General features: G+C 40.9%; 1 protein-coding gene across 7 annotated transcripts in view; it reads left to right on the top strand.

Annotated features, from left to right (window-relative positions):
* The window catches only part of NFAT5 (nuclear factor of activated T cells 5), a 58,445-nt gene that overhangs the window by 24,953 nt on the left and 12,656 nt on the right, over positions 1 to 20,836 (top strand). For 4 of the 7 annotated variants that reach the window (XM_050311188.1, XM_050311191.1, XM_050311189.1 and 1 more), the window contains exons 3-10: positions 5,463 to 6,021; positions 11,126 to 11,318; positions 13,614 to 13,804; positions 15,721 to 15,893; positions 18,568 to 18,702; positions 18,874 to 18,926; positions 19,612 to 19,744; positions 20,287 to 20,364. In XM_050311188.1, coding sequence (XP_050167145.1) covers positions 5,463 to 6,021; positions 11,126 to 11,318; positions 13,614 to 13,804; positions 15,721 to 15,893; positions 18,568 to 18,702; positions 18,874 to 18,926; positions 19,612 to 19,744; positions 20,287 to 20,364 — 1,515 coding nt within the window. Of the gene's footprint in view, positions 1 to 4,942; positions 5,005 to 5,462; positions 6,022 to 11,125; positions 11,319 to 13,613; positions 13,805 to 15,720; positions 15,894 to 18,567; positions 18,703 to 18,873; positions 18,927 to 19,611; positions 19,745 to 20,286; positions 20,365 to 20,836 lie in introns of all 7 variants that reach the window. The other 3 variants (XM_050311194.1, XM_050311192.1, XM_050311193.1) reach the window with 3 other exon arrangements.

The raw sequence follows: 20,836 nt of genomic DNA, 5'->3' as shown, positions 1-20,836 counted from the left end.
TTCCAGAACTTCTCAATCAAACAGAAGTTGTTACATTGTTCCGAGAGGGTTTTTTGCAATTTCTTGCATTAAATGTCTCCTCTTATTAGGTCAGAAAGACTTGAGAACTACTTTGTGAAAAGAGAATTCCCTGTTCCTTAAGGAATAGTTGAAAACCAAGACAGTGAGGGGCAAGAACGGTCCTATTTGGGCACCTCTGTGCTGTAGCAGTACTGAAGGTGTTGTGAAGGCCACGAGGAGTTCTGAATTTCATAGGAAAGAAAACAACCCTGTATTTAAAAGATAAAACAGTCTGTTTCTTAAATTGAGATTCTTTGCCAGATCCATCAGTCCTGACTTCCTCATATGGGGTACAGTTGGGGAGGGAGCTGATGAGTGACAGGTAGAGCTTGGAGAGCAGCTGAGATTCCCAGAGTTCTGCTTGCTTGGAATCAGCCTTTTAGCATTGAGTGGGAAGGATCTAAGATCCATGGAATTGGTGTGTGTGAGCCACTAACAAAAGTTCTCCTTAGATACCTAAACTTGAGTGTTAATTGAATAACGGGAGTAATTTATAACAAAACCATTGATTGATGTATTTACCCAAAGTATAATAAATACACTGCTTGGGTCAGCATGGGAATGTAAAGGGGAATTTACACTGTGGGGCTTAATGTAAATTAAATTAACCTACCTATCTTGAATCTGAGTGTGTTTAATAACTGGTGAATTGGATTGCTTTATGATATTTGCTGGGATGCTAGTTTTTTTCTCTATTAATACACTTAACTTGCATTCTAGCTTCGCCATTCAGAGACAGGCATCGAGTGGTGGGTTGTGTGACAGTGTCTGTCAATAGTGAAGACAAATAGTGCCAGAGACACTTAACCCATCCAATCTCACCCAGGGTATAGGTCGGTCTTGTTTTCAGACTTCTTCATAAGTCTCTTTTCTTTCTTTCTTTTTTTTTCTTTTTTTTTTTTTTAATTTTAAAATTATTTTTAATTTTTTTTTTGGTTTTATTTCTGAATAGTGGATTGATACTGATTTGAAACTAAAGTTTTTGGAAAAAGTTTTTGACATGACATCAGTAATACAAGAAGAAGAAAAGTAGAACCCCAAGTTTGGCATGTGAGGTGTTGAAAGCAGGTTTGCAGCCACTTTGTAAGTTCTGGGTTTTACCTTTAAAACCTTTGACAACACAAGCATTGATGGTGGAAATTTTGCAGTTTCCTTCTGGGTTTACCCTGAAATTATTCTTCTGTATCACGGGGTTCAAATAAACCGATTAACATACAGAATATTATCAAGAAAATGACATGTTGGATAAATTTAATACCTTTATTAAAAGCTATACTTGACATATTAAACTTATATACCACCTAATTCTCACTGTGGGGTGAGTTTTCGTTTTGGACACTCTTTTTCTGCACAGAGTGTAGGGGATTACCTGGGATGCAGGGGAGGCCTTGAGAGAAAAATTAGTTCTTTAAGGACTTTTTGCTTGTCCTGGCTGTCCACACACAGGTGGCTGAAAAACTTGTGAAACCAAAAATATCTCCAGTTTATTTGCCTTTGCGATTTTAAACTCTCCAGCCTGGGAAATTACTTGCTTTTGCAATTAAAAAAAAAAAAAAAAAAAGGTCATCAGGACACTGTTTGTTTCTTTTTGAGGACTTGATAATCCTTGTTGTATTTAAGGATATTTGAAAAGAATGAACAAGGATTTCAGGACTGGCTCCACAGAAGTGTTACCTAAAAAGACTCTCTCAGTGCCAAGTAGTGGGTTTTTCTCTCCTGCCTTTCAGACCTTTTTTTTTTTTTTTAGAGGCTGAATGCCTTGTTTGTCTTCACAAGAGAGTAGGATATGGAAAATCTGTCATTGCCTTAGTTGCTAATGCAGGAGGTAAAAAATTTTACTTTGTGGTACTGGGAGGAAAAAACCTGCCCTGATTTGCTCACAGGGAGCAAACCTCTTTACTATGTGTTCCCTTAGTTTTAGGCCTGATATTCTGCCTCTTTTAGGGAGAAAAAGCTTGCAGGACAGGCAGCAAAATCTGAATTACTTACTACAGCTCCCTTACGAGTTACAGCGATGGCAGCAAAGAGATTCAGGAGGTTTAGTTTCAACAGTGATCACAGTTGCTCTAATGTGGAATAGTCCTTTCTCTCATTTTTTATTGAAATAAGGAAAATACCCACTTTGTGATGCTGGTGAACATTCCATTTCTAATCCTGAGGCTGCACATTTGCCATGACAAGCACTCGGCTTCTCTTCAGTGTTGTTGCTCTGAAAGCAAGTTTGATTTTAAGGCTGTGTTAAATTAAATATATTCAGTCTTCTATTGCAAAGCGTGCCTACTCATCTAAAAGCCATATATAGCTTTGCCATTGCATGCACTGTTAAATTGCAAATAAAAGAGCCACCTGTGACAATTCCCATTAATATGTGTCTAAAGAAAGTAAAATAACAGGAGTGCTCAAAGTGTATGGGGCAGGTGTGTGTATGCTCTCGCCTTTTAAAGCAGCACCAGCTAAGTTAGAATTACTAGATTTTTTTTCTCGACAAAATGCAACACATTCATCCAAGAAATCTCCTTTGGGTGTCAGATACAAATGTCCCCGGCTTTAGAATAAAATGAGAAAACAAAATGGGAGCCACATAAAATACAGTTAATTCATTACAGTAACTTGGTGAATTCTTATTTGATTGACCCAATTTATTTATTAGTTCAAAGGAAGATGAGTTGGCTCAAGGCCTGCAGACTGAGAAAACATAGATTTCATTATATTTCTTAGTATTTGCATAACTTAAAATGTTACTGAAGCAATAACTGATTTATCCCCCAAAACAGATTTTAAATTTGTGTTTGACTGTTCCAATACAGCCAGTTTATTCCACTTGCTATAACATTTATCATACTTTCTTACATATGTTTAATTATTTTAATTGAGGATACACTGACCTGTACATTCTTTAAAACACTTGCATATTTATGGCTGGTAATGGCCATACTTTATTATGTAAGACTAAAGAGAGATTTCCTTGCCATTACTGTTTCATTCGGGTTTATTCCCATAATCTAACCTTGTCATTCCACAGGGGCATCTCTGGTAAACGGAGGAGAGTGTAACCAGTATATAATGGACAATGTTTATTTAATTTTAAAAAGTATAAAAACTCACATACACATATTCATACACATAGAATCTTCTTAGCTTCTGGAAAAAAAAAAAAAGGAGGAGAAACTGTTTTGGAGAGGGGTAATGGTAACACCTTCAGTATTGCACAATGCTGCACCCTAAAACAGCACTGCCATCATGAGCTCTTTTAGCTTTGTGCTCAAAAGCATTTTATTTAGTGATGTATTTATTTTTTTCCCCTAGGAAAGTGAGGGAAAAGTGCAATCCTGGCCAGGAGATGCATTGAAGCCCTTGCTGAGCGGGGTGAGCTCAGTGCTTGCTGTGCCTGTTCCATGCAGAACATGTTCTGGTTCTCTTTGAGGGTGTCAATGATGAATGGAAACTAATTCAATTTACCAAAACAAACATCCCCAATAGCAACGGGCTTTCTCAACTCAAAGTGGCTGCAAATCAGCTCCTAATATTGTAACTGAAATGAATATCTAGATTTAATAGTTCCTGCCAATCCTATAACTGTTTTTGAAAGAAGCATTGCATTAATGCATGATATAGAAAGGAGAAATTTGCCTTTAAATTGGAATGCAAAGTGACTGAATTGTCCAATTTCAGCCACTGTATTTGCCAAAAAAACAAACTGGGAAATGGAACTGGTATCATTCAGCTGCTCCTGGTTCACTGGGAGGTTCGGGGAAGGTGATAAAAGCAGAATAGTTTTTCGATAAACTGTAATGACCACTACATTTTACAGTCTAGAGTGATGTAGGTTTGCTTTTACATTCATTTAGCACAGAAAAGCTGTAAAAAACAGTAATAGTTTAAAAATTCTTTATCATCAGTCATTGATACCCCCAGTAGTTCCAAGTAGGTGGATTTATGGGAAGGTTGGCTGAGTTTTACTGTTAACTAAATATATATTGTGGCTGAAAATACTTTATTCTGCTACTATTAACTAAGTAAAATGGGATAAAATAGTCTGACTGTCCATAAACCTTTTAGACTTGAGAGTTTAACATAATATTTTGTATTTTAAAAAAGTCCCACACAGCAAAAAGGAAAATATCATATTCTTCTAAATAATAGGGATTACCTGCCTGACAGCAGTTACTAGCTGAACAAACACATTGTATAATTATGTATATATTTAATGTTCAGTGTGTTCCAAAATTAGGTTATTTCAGTGGTCCTGGTTTATCAGGTGTGGGCAACAGTACAGAAATACATAAACCAGGATGATCTGCCCCCAGGAAGCTGAAATCTGACTATAAAATCAGTTCAGTTATCCCTCAGTGAGCTACAGCTGATTGAAATAAATAAATAAAGCCCTACATTTATCCTATCCTGCTTCCTCTGGAATGTTTAACCCATGTATTCAGCTGGTTTGTCCATTAAATTTCTTCCTTGGCAACGGTTATGGTGTTCTCCAGAAATCTTCAGGGGTTTGTTTTGATCATTTTGATGTTTGAGCTGTGAGACCTCTGGAGACTTCACGTGGTGTTGGAAATCTCCTGCTTAACAGGAATTTTTCAGAGGTCTGTCCCAAACTGTCTCTATGTAAGGGACTGTTAAAGTCTGAGAGAAATCAGTCTCAGTGACTGGAAAAGTCAAATTACAGAAATTTTCCCTGTCCTTGGATCAACATGTCACCAATGCAGATATTTCAGTCCTGTTTTGAACCTTCACAATCCACAGCTCACTCATAGTGACTGATACCAGTTCCATTTTGCCTACCAACTCAGTTGATTTTATATTTTATTTCTCATTTATGATGGAATAATCAGCAGCTCTTTTTCTCATTTATTTTCTCATATTTTTATTCCAGGATTTGCCTCTGAAGCAGGGAGTGTCTGCATTAAAAATGACCTGTAGTTCTCTGCTTCATAGGTTAGAAACTTATTTTAATATTTTGTGGCTAAGCACAGTCCCGTCTTTTTCAAAAAAAAAAAAAAAAATTTCCAACAATAAATGGTTTAATTGGCATTGAATGTGGATTTATAAGCATTTTGCTTTGGGGCTATTTTAGATGAAATGGCTTCTACACCAATAATTAGTCCAGCTGAGGCGATGAAAGCTCTGTTTACTCGCAGCCATTTGTATGAATTAACATTAAGTCATAAAAAATTTGATGACAGTGGATCATGCTAAGACTCGTTTGGACATTTCCAAAGCATTGGCTAGGCCGTGTTGCTTTAAGCACCTCCATTCTAAAACGTAACCAAATTCCAAACATTTCTTGGGGGAAAGCAATCGGTTCCTAAATCACCTTGATTTCTCTGGGACTGCTATAGCCAGCACAGCCCCCGCCGCGGCTCCGGTATTTACTTGTGAATTGTACACCGCAGATGCTTCTTCAGCTCCTTCCTCTTCCTCCATGGGCGGTGCTTGCAGCTCCTTTACCACCTCTTCCAGTCCTACCATTTACTCTACCTCAGTCACCGACAGCAAGGCTATGCAAGTGGAGAGCTGCTCCTCAGCCGTGGGGGTAAGTACCCGAGGGGTAAGTGACCAGCAGATAACCAGTAACACAGCCCAGCAGCACCAGTCAACGCCGCGGCGCCACACAGTCCTGTACATCTCGCCACCACCCGAGGACCTGCTGGACAACAGTCGGATGTCCTGCCAGGATGAGGGCTGTGCGCTGGAGTCAGAACAGAGCTGCAGTATGTGGATGGAGGATTCACCCTCCAACTTCAGTAACATGAGTACCAGTTCCTACAATGATAACACTGAGGTGCCACGTAAATCGCGCAAACGAAACCCAAAGCAGAGGCCAGGGATCAAACGCCGAGATTGTGAAGAGTCCAACATGGATATCTTTGATGCCGACAGTGCCAAAGCGCCTCACTATGTCCTTTCTCAGCTCAGCACGGACAGCAAAGGCAACTCAAAAGCAGGAAATGGGTTGGTATCTGCTTTTTTTTGTTTTGTTTTTTTTTTAAGGAAAACAGTTTTATCTCCATATGTAAACCCAAACTAATAAAAGTCTCCTCGTGCCCTGACCAGTGTTCTGCTCAGGTTCTCACATAAACCCCCTCCCTTCTCTGCTGTCCCTGCCGTGGCCTAGCCCAACAGAAGTTCTTCTTTCACCTCAAAACTGTGGCTGCCCCACCCCTGGAAGTGTCCAAGGCCAGGTTGGATGGGGCGTTGAGCAACATGGTCTAGTGGAAGGTGTCCCTGCCCATGGCAGGGGGGTGGAACTGGATCTCTTTAAAGTTCCTTCCAACCCAAACCATTCCTTAATTCTGTGCTAAGTTCTCATTAGACTTGTTAATCTTTATTTAGAAGATAAAGCTAAACATACCTGCAGCAATTAAACGCAGCACTGATGAGCTCATCTGTGTTCTTAAAGTGAAATTCCTGAAAGGCCACACAATTCCATTCATAAAATAACAGTGAAAATGTATTTAAAAAAAAAAGGCAGAGTGGAGTGAGCACACCCTAAATATGAATGCTTTTTTGCAGGATTTTATGTGAGGATTTCAGTCTGTACACTTCACCTGCTTCTGTTTGTCTCTTTATTTATCAAATAGAGAGAGGGATGGGAGTAGATAGAAGTTAATGGTTAATGGCTCATTAGGATTTCTCATAATTTAAATTAACATGTGCTTTACTTTTTAATGAAATGTTAAGACAAATATGGGGAACCAGGTTTTGGTTTTGCCTTGTGAATTCACTTCTGTATTTGATTTTTTCAGAAATAAATCTCTAATCCTGTTTCTCTCTGTGCTTCTGGGTCGTGTGCATGTGTCTGCGTGGGCACACCTGGGTGGTGGCCTCTCATCTCCCACTTCACACTGTTCACTAAATGCATTTCAGTAGCTGCTTAAAGAGGAAAAATCCATCAGTTTGCAAGAGTGTGCTGATACATTTCTTCTTTTTATTTTATTTTTTTAGCTTGTTGCTTCTTTAGCACTTTAAAGATGGTCAAATGGATAGCTTTGGCTCTTTTATTTTATGCTTTTTTGGGGGCAGGAGTGTATTTTGTTTTTACTTTTATGTCTGTGCTTGCAGTACATTCTGATGTTCATCACAGCAACGGGGAATATTAAAATTTGACTGATGGCAAAGATGATGAACTTCTCACATTCCAAAGGGAAAGAGCCTGGAGTCTGTGTTCCCAGGGTCAGTGCAGTTCCATACTTAAAATTTCACTGTGAGAAAGCAATTCCAAGAACCTTTCCTGAGTGTGCTGGTGCTTCCCCAGGCTCAGCAGGAGGAGTAGAGCTGGATGAGAACATTGGCTCTGCTTGGGGTTTTCTGGGGTCTCCACACAGGCACCGCTCTATCCTTGGTTGCTCTGATTTTCACCGACCAAAATAGATGATAATAAAACAAAATATTAGTACCTGGTAGAGCCCAGGAAGCTTGGAATGAGGAAAATGCCTCCCTCAGCTCCCAGGGACCAGGCTCTCCCTTACAGAGAGAAAAGCTTTATGGAAAAGCAAGAGCTGTGCTATTGCAAATGTGATTTCAGGGCAGAAAAGGGAGATTTAGTAAACTCTGGAATGATACATGAGATCTCAGTCTAAAAACAGAACAAGTCTGTAACATCCCTGAAAGCCCCAGGGGTGTTCATTGCTCACCCAGGGCAGAAAGCAGACTTCTTTTCCCTACACAGGCCAGACTCAACTGCAGGAGAACTCTTAGGTAACCGAATTGTTCCTTGAAATGAATGCTCTGGGGTAGGAAGTGGCCAGGATCTTAGAAACCTTGATTTTGCCATTGGAATATGGAGATTTGGCATTGCAAATCTGGGTCACCATAGTGGCAGGGGGGTTTAAACTTCCCAGCCTGGTGGAGTTGGGCCAAGGGAGTTCAGCTACTTTTGGCTTTCAGAACAGAGCAAGGAGAGCAGCTGTGTTCCGTGGGGAATGGAAATGGCATTTGCCTCTAAAGAGACTTCTACGCAGTTGTCTTTCAAGGCCAGGAAGAGAAAGAATATATTCCTGTGGAAACTTGGAGTTTGTGAAGGCCTTTTTAGAAGGGATGAATTGATGGTGATTTAGGGCAGGGACTCAGGTTTCCGATGCGCTTGGTCTCACTTTCGCTTTCAGCTCTGCCCTGGGAACAGCCCCGAGGGCAGGGCAGGACCAGGCCAAACTCAAGTCTGGAGATCTGTTCCGATGGCCTTGGGATTTGCCAGTTATACATATTTTCCTACAAAAAAAGAGAAGTGCTAGATTAGAGGAGACATTATTTGGTAACAGATAAATCAATAAATGTGTGTGTATGAAATGTTTTGTACAGCTGTGAATATTAGCAGTGTGGATAAACTGAATTAAAAGGATGTATAAATTATGTATCCTTGTAATCTGAGAAGAAAGACCACTGAGTAGCCCTGGTGAAGGCTTTAAATGGCTCTCAGGTTCAGCTAATCTGATTGAAAGTAGTGATTAATTTTCTAGAGGAAAGACTTTAAAATAATTGTGGGGAGAATCTCTTTGCTTAAATATGATAATATATAAACCAGTATGTTGACAGTTAAGGTAATTGGGATTTATGAGTAAAGTACTCTTGGAGAGACCACAGTGTTAATGTCACTCTGCTAAAACATGACATTTTGAGTGTAAAGGTGGATTTCATTTTGATGGTTGGCTCTCCAACGCTTCCCTTCAAAACTCAACTATACCACAGCCTTCTCTATTAGTGTACATAGCCTGAACTTCCATGTGTGACAGGGTCAGAGTGAGCAATCCCTGTGGTGTTTTCCATGGAGCGTTCCCTGTGCCGAGGTGTCCTCGGGCTCTCAGACCTGGCATTTGGAAGGATGCAGTGGTGTTGCCATGGCTGAGGCTGCCCAGCATTCTTTCTCACTTTCCCTGTGAGAAGCTGAGGTGTTTATTTTAAAATTCTGAGTAATAAAAATGAAAATATATTGACTGAAAATTGGTAAATGTATTCCTTGTAAATACTAGTCCATTGGAGGGTTGTCCTGACAAGAGGATAGAAACTGATTGTCTAATGAGCTTGAATTTCATTAGAGTTTCCCCTTAGCTTGTACAGAAGCAAAGGGTACAGTGGTGTTAATTGCAGCTTATTTAGTGTATCACAGGTTTTCCAGGTGCTGCATTGAAGGACAGTTTTGTCCCTTTTCCCAAAGGAAGGTATGTTTTTGCGCGGCATATTTATCTTTTCAAGCAACCTGTGTGACTGCACCAAGCCGAGTAATCACGATTCCTTGGCAGGAAGATGGTTTTACTGGAGGATGGTATTCATTATCTCACAGGGATTTACACCAGTTTTGATCTAGATCCTGCCTCTCTTCGGTGGGTTGAGGATGAGTTTGGAGGGCAGCCAGGGCTGTGGCTGGGCTCAGCTAGGTGAGCAGGAGGAGGCTCACTGGGCCATCTAAGTTGAAGTGGTTAACCTTCATGGACAGAAAAACGGGAATGGAAATCATCCAAAGCACCCAGCTCTGTCTGTTTTAACCCTTTGTTGTGTGTATTGGAAGGTTTTGGAAGGCTCAGTGGAAATAGGAATGTGACAAATAGGGCCTGTTGCTGTAGGCAAAGAGTAATGGTTTTGAACTGAGAGAGGGTTGATTTAGAGTAGATAAAAGGAAGAACTTATTTACAAGGAGTGTGGTGAGGCCCTGAACAGGTTGCTGAGAAAGGCTGTGGCTGCCCCATCCCTGGAAGTGTCCAAGGCCAGGTTGGACAGGGCTTGGAGCAACCTGGGATAGTGGAAGGTGTCCCTGCCCATGGTGGGGTGTTGACTAGGTGATGTCTAAAGGTCCTTTCCAAACAAAACTGTTCTATAATTCCATGACTTTCAGAGTTAGGAGATGTGGGGCAATGGGGGGGACATGGATGTGCTCAGCCTTCCCCAGGGCATAGGAGCAGGGCTGGGAGTGACTGGGAAGCCTATTCTGTGTCCATGTGCTGGTCCTTGCACAGCAGGAGCTTTAGGAAAGGTGCTGATCCTGTTTGTTAGTGTAAATCATTGGGAAGAGAACTGGGTTACCCCAGCTCCAGGTCAGTGAGAACCTCATGCAGTGGCAAAGCTCCCAGTAAATAATTTTAAAGAAGAAGCATTTTTCACTCTGTTTGAGAAGGGAAAAATCCTGAGTAAATTACTTCCGTAAGTTGCACATTGAAACAGGATTTGTTTTTTAAGCAATTCACACCTGTTATATAAAGCTGCTTTCTTCACAGGCATTAGCTGTTAGAAACCCCTTTTTGGTAGTAAAATGAATATGACATTTGCGTAAATCATGGAGCCCTTTTCCTGCCTGTGCCATGTGCCGTGGCACGTTCACATTTCCTAGTGTGAAATGAGTTTATTGGACTTCAGGTTCTGACCAAATCCTGGTATAAGGGAATACAAGATGGTTTATGTACTGCTAGACTTTGGAGGACTCCTTCATCCTGGTTTTAATTATGGAACTGAGCACAAGACACGATGTCCTATAAAATGCACCTGGAATGAAAGGCCTTGTGCATACACTGATTTAACTTCAGTGCAATTATGTCAGAGCTTTTACAATAACTGATTGGGTTACCGCATAAATTTATCAACCTGTTTTGACAGAAATCAGAGTTGGAGTTTGCATGGATGTGCAAGTGGAGACAGGCATGAGGCTGTTTTCCTGTTTAAAGAAGTGCCATTTAACCTCAAATCCATTCCGTGTGTGTACATGCGTGCGTGTGTTACAGCAGTGAAACAGCTTGTTCAAGCTGTATCATAGACTATGAAAAAGCAGGTTATGAACCGCCTTCTGTTCATTAACATCATTTAATGCTAATTACTTTTCCCTTCCTTTATGTTTGCTCTCTGAAAAGCAGTTCCCATGTGCTCTGGATGGAGGAGCAGGGAAGCACCGTTCCTCTTCATCCTGCAGGTTTCCTTCACTGTCGAAAAGAGAATTCCAAAGTTGGCTCTCAACTACAAATCTTCCATCCATTAATACACAGTCTTTTGTCTTTTTAGCTTTTCTGTCATTTGGTTTGTTTTAATTGGGGAGCTGTTTCTAACGTCTTCTTCATGGTCTGCTTTGACTTCCCAGAGCATCAGAGAACCAGAAGGGAGCTGGAGGGAAGAAGACCCCAATGTTGTGTGGTCAGTATCCGACTAAGAGTGAGGGGAAGGAACTGAAGATTGTGGTGCAGCCGGAGACCCAGCACAGGGCTCGTTATCTGACCGAGGGCAGCCGGGGCTCCGTCAAGGACCGGACACAGCAGGGCTTTCCCACGGTGAAGGTAGGCTGAGGGCTTGGGGACACCCTTCCCAGGGCTACTCCGATGGAATGGGAACAGGTTCAGTTCAAGCAGGCCTCCAGTCTCTCTGTTATAGACTTTGCAGTCTCTCTGCTGTAAAGACTGTACTGGGCCTCTTGCAGGTCACAAAAAGTCTTATTGGCATCACGGAGTTACTGGAGGAGGGAAGTTTTATGTCAAGGCAGTGATAGATAAGCAGTTCTCAATCCAAACTAATTTACGAGGTTCACAAAGAAATGTTTGTTTGTGATACAGCCCTTAAATTTGTGCTGTCCACTGCTGGCAGAATATAGAAGTAGAGTTATCTTCAAAGTCGTGTTCAGCAGTGTTAGAAACCCCACCAGCCCTTCACTCAGTCCCCCTGAGTAATGCACAACTCCAGTAAAGTTTCATAAGAAAAGAATCCTTTCATATTGGCCTGTTGCTATGGGGATTTAGTGCTCATTTATGTGGATTTTCTTAATGGGCCTTTGTTCATCTGAATTTCCTTTTAATTCCTTTCCCAGTTACCCTTTAGCACCCATCAGTGAAAAATCTGTTTGGAAGAGTCTCGTGTTGCTGAATTCCTGGAAGTTCCAGTTTGCTTTACCAGTAGGCAGACGAGTTCATACCCTGCAGATAAAACTCTGCCAGAGCTGCACAGGCAGATGAGTCAGTGAGTCTTCAGGAAATCTGAGCTAGTGGGAAAAAAAATATGTTAAGGACAAGAGGGCTTTTTGTTTTGTTCATGGGGTTTAAGGATGGGGAGGAATAGTGTGGTGAATAGTGAACGGTGGTGGTTCAGAGATCTGGTGTTTGGGAGCCGCTCCAGTGCATCGCTCTTACACAGACTGAGGGGGAGAAGCAAGTTCTGCGGCCACTGAAATAAAACTCTGTTCTTGACAACTCGGAACTTGAGTTCCACAATCAATATGCAACATTAAAATTGTCTAAACAAACCTTAGTCAAGTGACTAGCTGTTGAGCCCTTTTCTGTTCCTGTGGTTCTCTTGGGAGCCTGTGCTGGGCCACCTCCAGAGATCTTTTGGCTTTGCCTGTCTGTAACACTCACATTTGCTGTTTACCCCTTCTGGACTTGAGGAGCAGACAATGATTTTATCAGTGTTTGCTGATTTTTTTTTTTTCCTTTATTCAAACTTGTTAACAACTGCAGAACTGTGTTTTCTGAGAGTGTATTAAGGGACTAATCCCCCAAGAGATCCTCCAGAGGACTCTGCTCTCATTTGCATCTCCTTGCTAATAAAAATGGAGCTGCTTTCTTGCAGGTATTGCCTCGACTTCCAGGCCTGGGACAAAAGACAGCACTGTAACGTAGAAATCCTCAAGCAACAAATGTGTCGAAGTGGAAACATTAAAATAGTCATTTTATCTCCTCCTAGAATTGTCTGACAGAGGAGTTCCATCTCTGGCCTGGGAATTTGTCAGCAATCTAGAGTTTCTTTTTACTTGGAGTATATTTTTCTTAAGTATTTCCTAAAAAGAAGGAAAGGTTCCTTTGAAATGCAATGTCCAGATTTACTTCAAAACTTCTTTTACCTCAGAGTATTTTTAGTCTGTGGCACCACAGAGGAATCCCACTAATAAAAAAAGCACTGAAAGGACACAAATATTTCATGAATGTATTTTATAAATGTATTTTTCACTAACATGTTCTGGAATAATTATGGCTTTCAAATGAGATTGCAGGAGGATGTTAAAATGTCTGACCTGCTTTTACTTATGAAGTGTTTCAGCAGACTCTGACACTGTTCATAAACTTTAAGTAGGAGATGTGAAATTACCCTTTTTGATTTCATTTTGGTGTCTGAGAGAAAGCTGAGTTTGTGCAGTTGGATCATCCCATTCTTAACTTTGCTTCCCCTTCATCCTGTTCTGAGTTTTCCGGTGGTTTTGCAAATGTTGGACAGTTTTAATCTGGTTTCACAAGGATTTCAGGGTGCATCTGATGTGCAGGTGGGATTCTGGAATGCCCGTAGTTAATGGGCATGCACATATTGACCAACAAATTCTCGTCACCTTTGAAAGCAACCCCAGCAAATGTTTTGTTTCTGGGCTGACTGGTGGATGTACATACACTGGGGGAAGCGGAGAATCCTGGCAAGGGATGGGGGAATAGTCATGGTTGGGGTGAGAGTGAGGGGTTGTAAGAGACGTGAGAGTTGCAGCTGGGATAATTCTACCTGAAGATAGATAGGATACAAGGTGGTTTAAAACCAAAATATTAACAATAATAATTAAAGAAATCCCTCCCTGTTAATGAACCACTGGCCTGTTTCAGCTGGAGGGTCACAACGAGCCGGTGGTGCTGCAGGTGTTCGTGGGGAACGACTCCGGGCGCGTGAAGCCGCACGGGTTCTACCAGGCCTGCAGAGTCACTGGGAGAAACACCACCCCCTGCAAGGAGGTGGATATAGAGGGGACCACGGTCATTGAGGTCGGGCTGGACCCAAGCAACAACATGACACTGGCGTGAGTAACTTTTTTTATAAGTATTTTCGTTTGTGAGCTTGGGTTTGGGAACAGGTTTCCTTTTTCTGTTGGATGAGTTGGTAGTTAAAGTGTGACCATCTTGACACACTCTGGGCACTGAGTGAGGCCACGTGGAAAAAACTTTTAAATCGCGTTCTCAGTCTGTTTATTATACTTTGTGCTTCATCTGCTCTCCCTTAGACTTTATCGGTTAACTTTGTTAGGTTGCTTTCATGTCCTTGATTGATCAGTAATGTGCTTATCCAAGCACTAGATGAACTGTAGCCATCACTGGTTCTGCTGGTTGGTTGGCTTTGAACAAGTACAGAACTGCTGCTCGGAAAAGGGATGGAGAATTCTGGGCCCAAAAAACTGGGAGTTGTGGATAGCGAAGCAAAACTCTGGCTTTTCTGCTCTCTTGCTTTGCTTGTTCTGCCTGTCCTGACAGAGCTGGTGTGGTCCAGCACAGATGAGGCTTTGGAGCCAGGATACAGCTGCATGAGGGCAGTGTGTGGCCCCTGGGAAGGGGCTCGTGGCAGTGGGTCACAGCAGGAGGTTTTGAAGAGTGGACTCATCTGCCTTCGTGGTTTCGATCTCACAGGCAGGACACTTAAGAGAGGCGATTCCCTATGAAGCTTTTCACGTGTATCAATATACAGGAAGGCAGTGATCTTCCAAAGTCTTCTTGTCAGTAGAATGTCTGTTTTGTAATGGCTCTGTGATTAAAAGCTACCACTCTGCACCTGGAAACTTGTATCAAGAGAAGAAACCTTTATTCAGTTTACTGTATCTGCTTCCTAAGCAGGATAATACAGTTTGCAGATAGACTGAATCAGTTTGATTCTCTTTTAGTAAAAAATGTATTCCTATAAGTTTGAAACTGCCTCTTAGAGAGTAATTTTATAACTGCCCTCAAGTGTTAATCATAGAATTATAAAATTGTTAAGGTTTGAAAAGACCTTTAAGATGGTCAAACACAACCATATAAAGTAAAGCAATACCAGGAAAAGGAATTGGAATTATTTTGCCTGGGTTGATTTTCATGATATCTTGGTGTCTCTAAAGAAAATTTGCTGGTATTTCAGTGCTGCTGAAGATCATGCTAGTAGCATTGTCTGAACCACACTGTCCCCTCCTCTCTGCTCCTGAGCTCTTGCTTGAAATTTTTTTGTACTCAGATATCATGTGGTCCCTGTACTTTTTGGACATAGAGCCCAAAATCCCGATTAAATTACAATATTCTTCTTTTCAACACATCAGGCTGTGTTTCTGGTTTTTTTTTTGGTTTGGTTTGGTTTGGTTTGGGGTTTTTTTTGTGTGTGGTTTTTTTTCTTTTTGTGGTGTGGTTTTTTTTTTTTTTTTTTTGGCTGTTTTTTTTGCTTGTAATAATTTTCCATGGAGCATTTGTCTCTGAAAGCCAGCATTGCATCTCTCTCACCTGGCCCTGTACGTCTCCCCTAGGACCACACTTACGGTAGGACGTATCTGTCACTTCCCAGCCCCACTGAACGTAAAAAATAATGTGACTACAGTAAGTTTTCTTCTACTCCTGCTTTCTTTAAGTGAATGCAGAATATTTTGTAGCAATAATCCTACAAACCCAGATCTCGCCCTAGGGATGGAAGAATGAAGAGCTGTGATTCTAAATCGAATGCTTACCAGAATTACATTGCATTTTCTATTTTATTCATGCTTTCATATGCTGTTCTCCCATGATTCATCATCCAGATTATGCAGGGTTGAATTGAAAAATGAGAAAGGTCACAGAGAGATTTAATGTAAATAAAAATAATCTAATAACATTTCAGTAATTACCTCAAGACTTTTGACTTGGTGGCTTATGGAACTCCTTGAAAGATTATTTAAGATACTGAACTTACTAAACTATTAAACTCTGTGCTCTTCTGTGTTGTTAGGGTTGATTGTGTGGGAATCCTGAAGCTGAGGAATGCTGATGTTGAAGCCAGGATAGGAATTGCTGGGTCCAAGAAGAAGAGCACACGCGCCCGGCTGGTCTTTCGCGTCAACATCACACGCAAGGACGGCTCCACCCTGACCCTGCAGACGCCTTCTTCCCCCATTCTGTGCAGTGAGTGTCAAACCAAAACGCTGATTTTAGAGCAGTCTGGGGTTTAGTGTGATTTCTTCACAGAAAGAGGGTGGTCAGACACTGGAAGGGGCTGCCCAGGGAGGTGGTGGAGTCCCCATCCCTGGAGGTGTCCAGGGAATGACGACGTGCACTCAGTGCTCTGGGCTGGGTGACAAGGTGGGGATCGGGCACAGGTTGGACTTGATGGTCTTTGGGCTCTTTTCCAGTCTAAATGGTTCTGTGATTTTATGCCTTGGGGGAAAGAATACCCCATGTTAATCAGTGATTATTTCAGAATTGCTAGCTAAGATTATGTAGATTGATTTTTATTTGGGGTGAGGTATTAGTTAAAATTATTGACCACTATTTAAAAATAGTTATACATTTATGCTCTTCAATGAAATAAATTTTTACCTCTTAAAATTTCACATTTTTTGTCATGGTTGCTTTGAATAGTGACTTTTTGATACAACCTTTAATCTCTTCCATAATGTCACATTCATCCATCAGCTTTCAGTGCTAGAAAAGACTTGCAGTAAGTCAGTGGGCCTGGCTTTCTGAGTGGTCCTTGGATGGGCCAGAGGCTGAATCTGTTCTGGTTCAGTGCAAGAACAAAACTTTTTATAGCTCTTTATTAAAATGCTCTGTTTAGCACAAGCACAGCTGGCTGCCTTGGCTGGGGAGGTTCCACTGACCAATGAGGAAAAGGGAATCTCAGAACCCTGGAGTGGTTTAGGTGTGAAGGGATCTTAAAGCTCATCTCGTTCCACACCCCTGCCATTTTCTTAAACAGTTCAAACCTTACTGTTGTGAGCAGAAGCTGAGAGTCTGAGGTGAAACACTTAGAGACCGATTTTAAAATAGGCTGTTTAGCTGAAGAAAGCTGTATTTGATCCAGTAAAGAGTAAATTGTTTTAGTTTTTGGCAAGCTGGGGTTTGGTCACTCGCTAAGAAAATCTTCTCAATTGTGTAAGTTGCTAAGGGATTGCCCAGGAATTTTATGTGCTGGAAGCCAAAAGCAAAGGAGCAAAATACTCTGGTCAGACTTGCGTCTTTGGGGAATATGTGGATAATGCTGATCATGGTGTGAGGGTTGAGAGGGGAAGTCCTGAGACTCTTTCCAGGATTCTGTGCTTCTATTATAGCTTATGTTGAAGTTATGAAGACTTGCAGTAGACCTTGGCCAACCCAGTAGTGCTAGCATGTATGTCCTGGCTGATCAAAATGGCATAGAATAATGTTGTTTATTACGTTATTTGTTCATATAAATCATCTCCTCAAGCACATTACACCAGGTTTGTTTGCTGCATACACCTCACTGCAGATGTGTGCTGTACCTTCTCAACAAGGTTTGCATTTTCCCTCATCAGAGCCCGTTTATGTTGTGTTTCATAACTAATAACGTTCCTGAAACCACAGAAAAGGCTTTAAGTAGCTGCAGGCTCTTTATTTAAGGCCTGTGTTTTAAATAGGCTTTGTTAACTTGTTAGCAAACCTAAATCCAGTTACTCTTTTCATGTGCCTTGAGCATATTCAGTCGTTGCGTAACGGTTGCCTGGGAACCCTCTGCGAGAGTTGTAGAGAAATCCTTTCTGAAAGGTCATTAAATAATTTGGAGTGGTGCAGGATGTATGTTGTGCTGTGTAGTAAGGCCAGAGAATATTTTTATTAAACGCTCAGAGTGGGCCGTGCAAGTGCAGAGCATGAGCGTGTGCCTGGGGATTTAAGGGGAGTGGGAAAGGGAGCTGGGGAACCTTTGTTAGAAACTGCAGGTTTTTTATAATAAGTATGTCAAAGCACATTATTTTAAAATATATGTCTGTTAAAATTGTCTTTAGTGCTCATTTAACACGTGTGGTCTTACGTGATTTAGGCTTTCAGAAGAGTAGGAATGGTTTGCAGCAAAGACAGTTGGTGATAAGTGTTACATAAATTGTCACCTGAGTCGCTGGCACAGAGCTGTCCAGTGATGTATGTCTGTAAACCACATCCTCTTTGCTTATTTATTGGGTATAAATTGCTAAAATCCCCAACTGCAGGGATGGGACCCTTGCAAGGATTTGGAAGGGACCTTAAAGCTCATCCAGTTCCAACCCCTGCCACGGACAGGGTCACCTTCCACTAGACCAGGTTACCCCAAGCCCTGGGTTCTTGCACCAGCCAGAAGATGTATGTCATGTGAAAAAAACCAAGTGTAAAACCCCCCCAGGTAATAGGGCAATTACCACTTCTGCCCCTTTTTTACAGGGCAGAACAAAATAAGGTTTTGTAAAAAACTTAAGTTTTTATCATCTTAAGGCTGAATTTGCAGGGGGCTTCAGGTGTGGCCAAGGGCTGAGGCCTTTGTTGATCTCTGTCTATGCCAGGGAATTACAGCACCACGTTCTCTTCTCTTCTGAGCACTTGTTGAGCTTTGGCTCCAACACTGAAAGTTTCATTTAGAAGATTTAATAAAGGCAGGAGGAAAAATATTATTAGCAAATCATTGACCTAAGTGTGATTTTTGTGAGGAAATAATAGAAATTATTATCTTCTGAAGAGTTTGTCATGGATGATATAGCGAAGGAGGAAGATCAGGAATTATTTTGTTCTCTACTTGATAACCCTGTAAGTAAAAGTAGGGGTTTTTTGGATGTTGATATTTTCTTGATTTCAAATTGTTTTTCCCTTGCAGCTCAACCAGCGGGAGTTCCAGAGATCCTAAAGAAAAGTCTCCACAGCTGTTCAGTGAAGGGTGAAGAAGAAGTTTTTCTGATTGGCAAGAACTTCCTAAAGGGAACAAAAGTGATTTTCCAAGAGAATGTTTCTGGTTAGTGTGAAAGCAGTGCTGGCTTGGGGTGCTGAGGAGAGCTTGGGGTTGGGGTTCCATTGCTTGGTAAAGCTCAGTCGTGGAGAGCAAACTGAGGAGCAGAATCAAAGGCACAAAAATAAATTGCTCTATGGCATGTGCAATAAATCCTGCTTTTTAATTTTCATTTAGATGAGAATTCTTGGAAGGCAGAAGCTGAAATAGACATGGAATTATTTCATCAGGTACTCTATTGTTATTATTACAATTCTTATTGTTGCTACTATTGCTAATATTGTCATAATATTTTTAATTACAAAATACTCTGTTTCCAGAGAAAAATCAATAAAGCCTTTCCCTCTTGCTGTGCATTTCTAGAAATAATATTCTTTTTGTCCACATAAGTTTTACAGTGAGTCTGGCAGAATATTATTTTGGTTTTACCCAAGTATAGTGGTTCCCTTTCTCATTGAGAAGCTGGGTACCACAGTTGGTGAACAGGTCTTTGCCCTTATATACAATAGAATTAAAATGCCTAATTTGGTTTTCCCAGCAGTTTTCCTAAGGACACATTGAGTTACTACGGAGTGGAAATAGATTTTGTGTACACCGGAGTCGTTGTACCTGGCTGAATTTCCGTTCCACTGTGAAATGTTTTACAGAATATTTATTTATTTTTGACACAACTAAAGACAGCAGTCATTATGGACTGTTGGGCTGAAATTGGAGAATTATGAAATGCAGATGATGTCAAACAAGGGCCGTCCTGATCCCACCTCTAAAGGCAGGATCCCACACACGCATTTCCCCCCATGCCTTTGTTTTTTATGGTGGTTTATCAGCCTATTTCTCTCTTCTGATGTAAGTAAATACAATGAAGGTCAATAATAATAAAATGTGATTTTTTTTCCAATGATGTTTGCCTTGCAGAATCACCTTATTGTGAAGGTGCCACCATATCATGACCAGCAAATAACCTCAGCTGTTTCTGTGGGAATATACGTGGTGACCAACGCTGGGAGATCTCACGATGTGCAGCCCTTTACCTACACTCCAGATCCAGGTGTGTGACACACACACTGGGGAGGGGTGGGCATTTCACTTGCTGAACTGTCTCAGTTCTGATTTCACTGTTTAATCCATACCACAGCAACATTAAGTAACTTGGATCTTTCCAAACTTCTCTTCATGGGAGGTTTGCTCTGTTAATAATAACATCTGAAGGCTTTACTTTTCTCATTTATGTGGTAAATACCTCAAATTCCAGCTACCTGGAGACAGCTGTTCATATACAGCAGCATCCATTTCTAGTTTAAGGATCAGAATGAAGCTGAACAGGAAAAAAAATAGACGTATTCCATACAGTGCATCAAATAAACCAAGAAATCCCACCAGGCTTTATCCTGAGGAAAGCTGCAGTTTGCCCACCTCACGTATTCTTGTTTATTTATCTATCTATATCACAATACACAGGGCGAAGTTTTGTGGGTTTCAAAGAACCTGAATTTTTTTAAGCTATAAGTAACTGTTTTGGTTTGCTTTGTTTGGTTTTGGCATGTTTGCTGATTTAACATAGGAAGTTCTCAATGTGTTTTGTCTCGGCAGCTGGGACTCTGAATGTTAATGTGAAGAAGGAAATCTCCAGCCCAGCCCAACATTGTTCTTTTGAAGAGGCTATAAAAGGTACTAAATTGATTCTTATCAGTGTTGTTAATAATTTAACTCTAAATTCTTACCCAAATTTGGAGCAATGAATCAGACATCCTGTGATAAATCTGTGCTTATAAAATCTGGCCCTGTTCAAACAGAGAGGTTTGTTCTCTGATTCTGAATATTTTACTTTATAACAGTATTCCTTTAAGTATATTTTAATATGAGTGAATATAGAACAAAAACTTTGGAAAAAATTATATTGAACTTTTTTCCCCATTTTTCAGGCCTCAGGCCCTGCTAATCTTTATTTAATATGTTTGCAAGTGAAGAGCTAAAAAGAAACCTAAGATGGCAGTTAATACAAAAGATTTAGAAACTGTGTAGTGTTAATTTAGGCAAAACCACACCTAAATGCAGTAGCAGGGAAGGACTGAGCACTGAAAAATACAAATGTGGCAACTTGGTGTCTTTCAGAAGCTGTATTTTATAGGTTTAATAACAC

Source organism: Myiozetetes cayanensis, unplaced genomic scaffold (genome assembly GCF_022539395.1).
Source record: "Myiozetetes cayanensis isolate MyiCay16 unplaced genomic scaffold, myiCay2020 scf16, whole genome shotgun sequence".
Lineage (NCBI taxonomy): Eukaryota > Metazoa > Chordata > Aves > Passeriformes > Tyrannidae > Myiozetetes > Myiozetetes cayanensis.
Note: the sequence above shows the minus strand (reverse complement) of the source record. Positions and strands in the feature narration are given on the sequence as shown.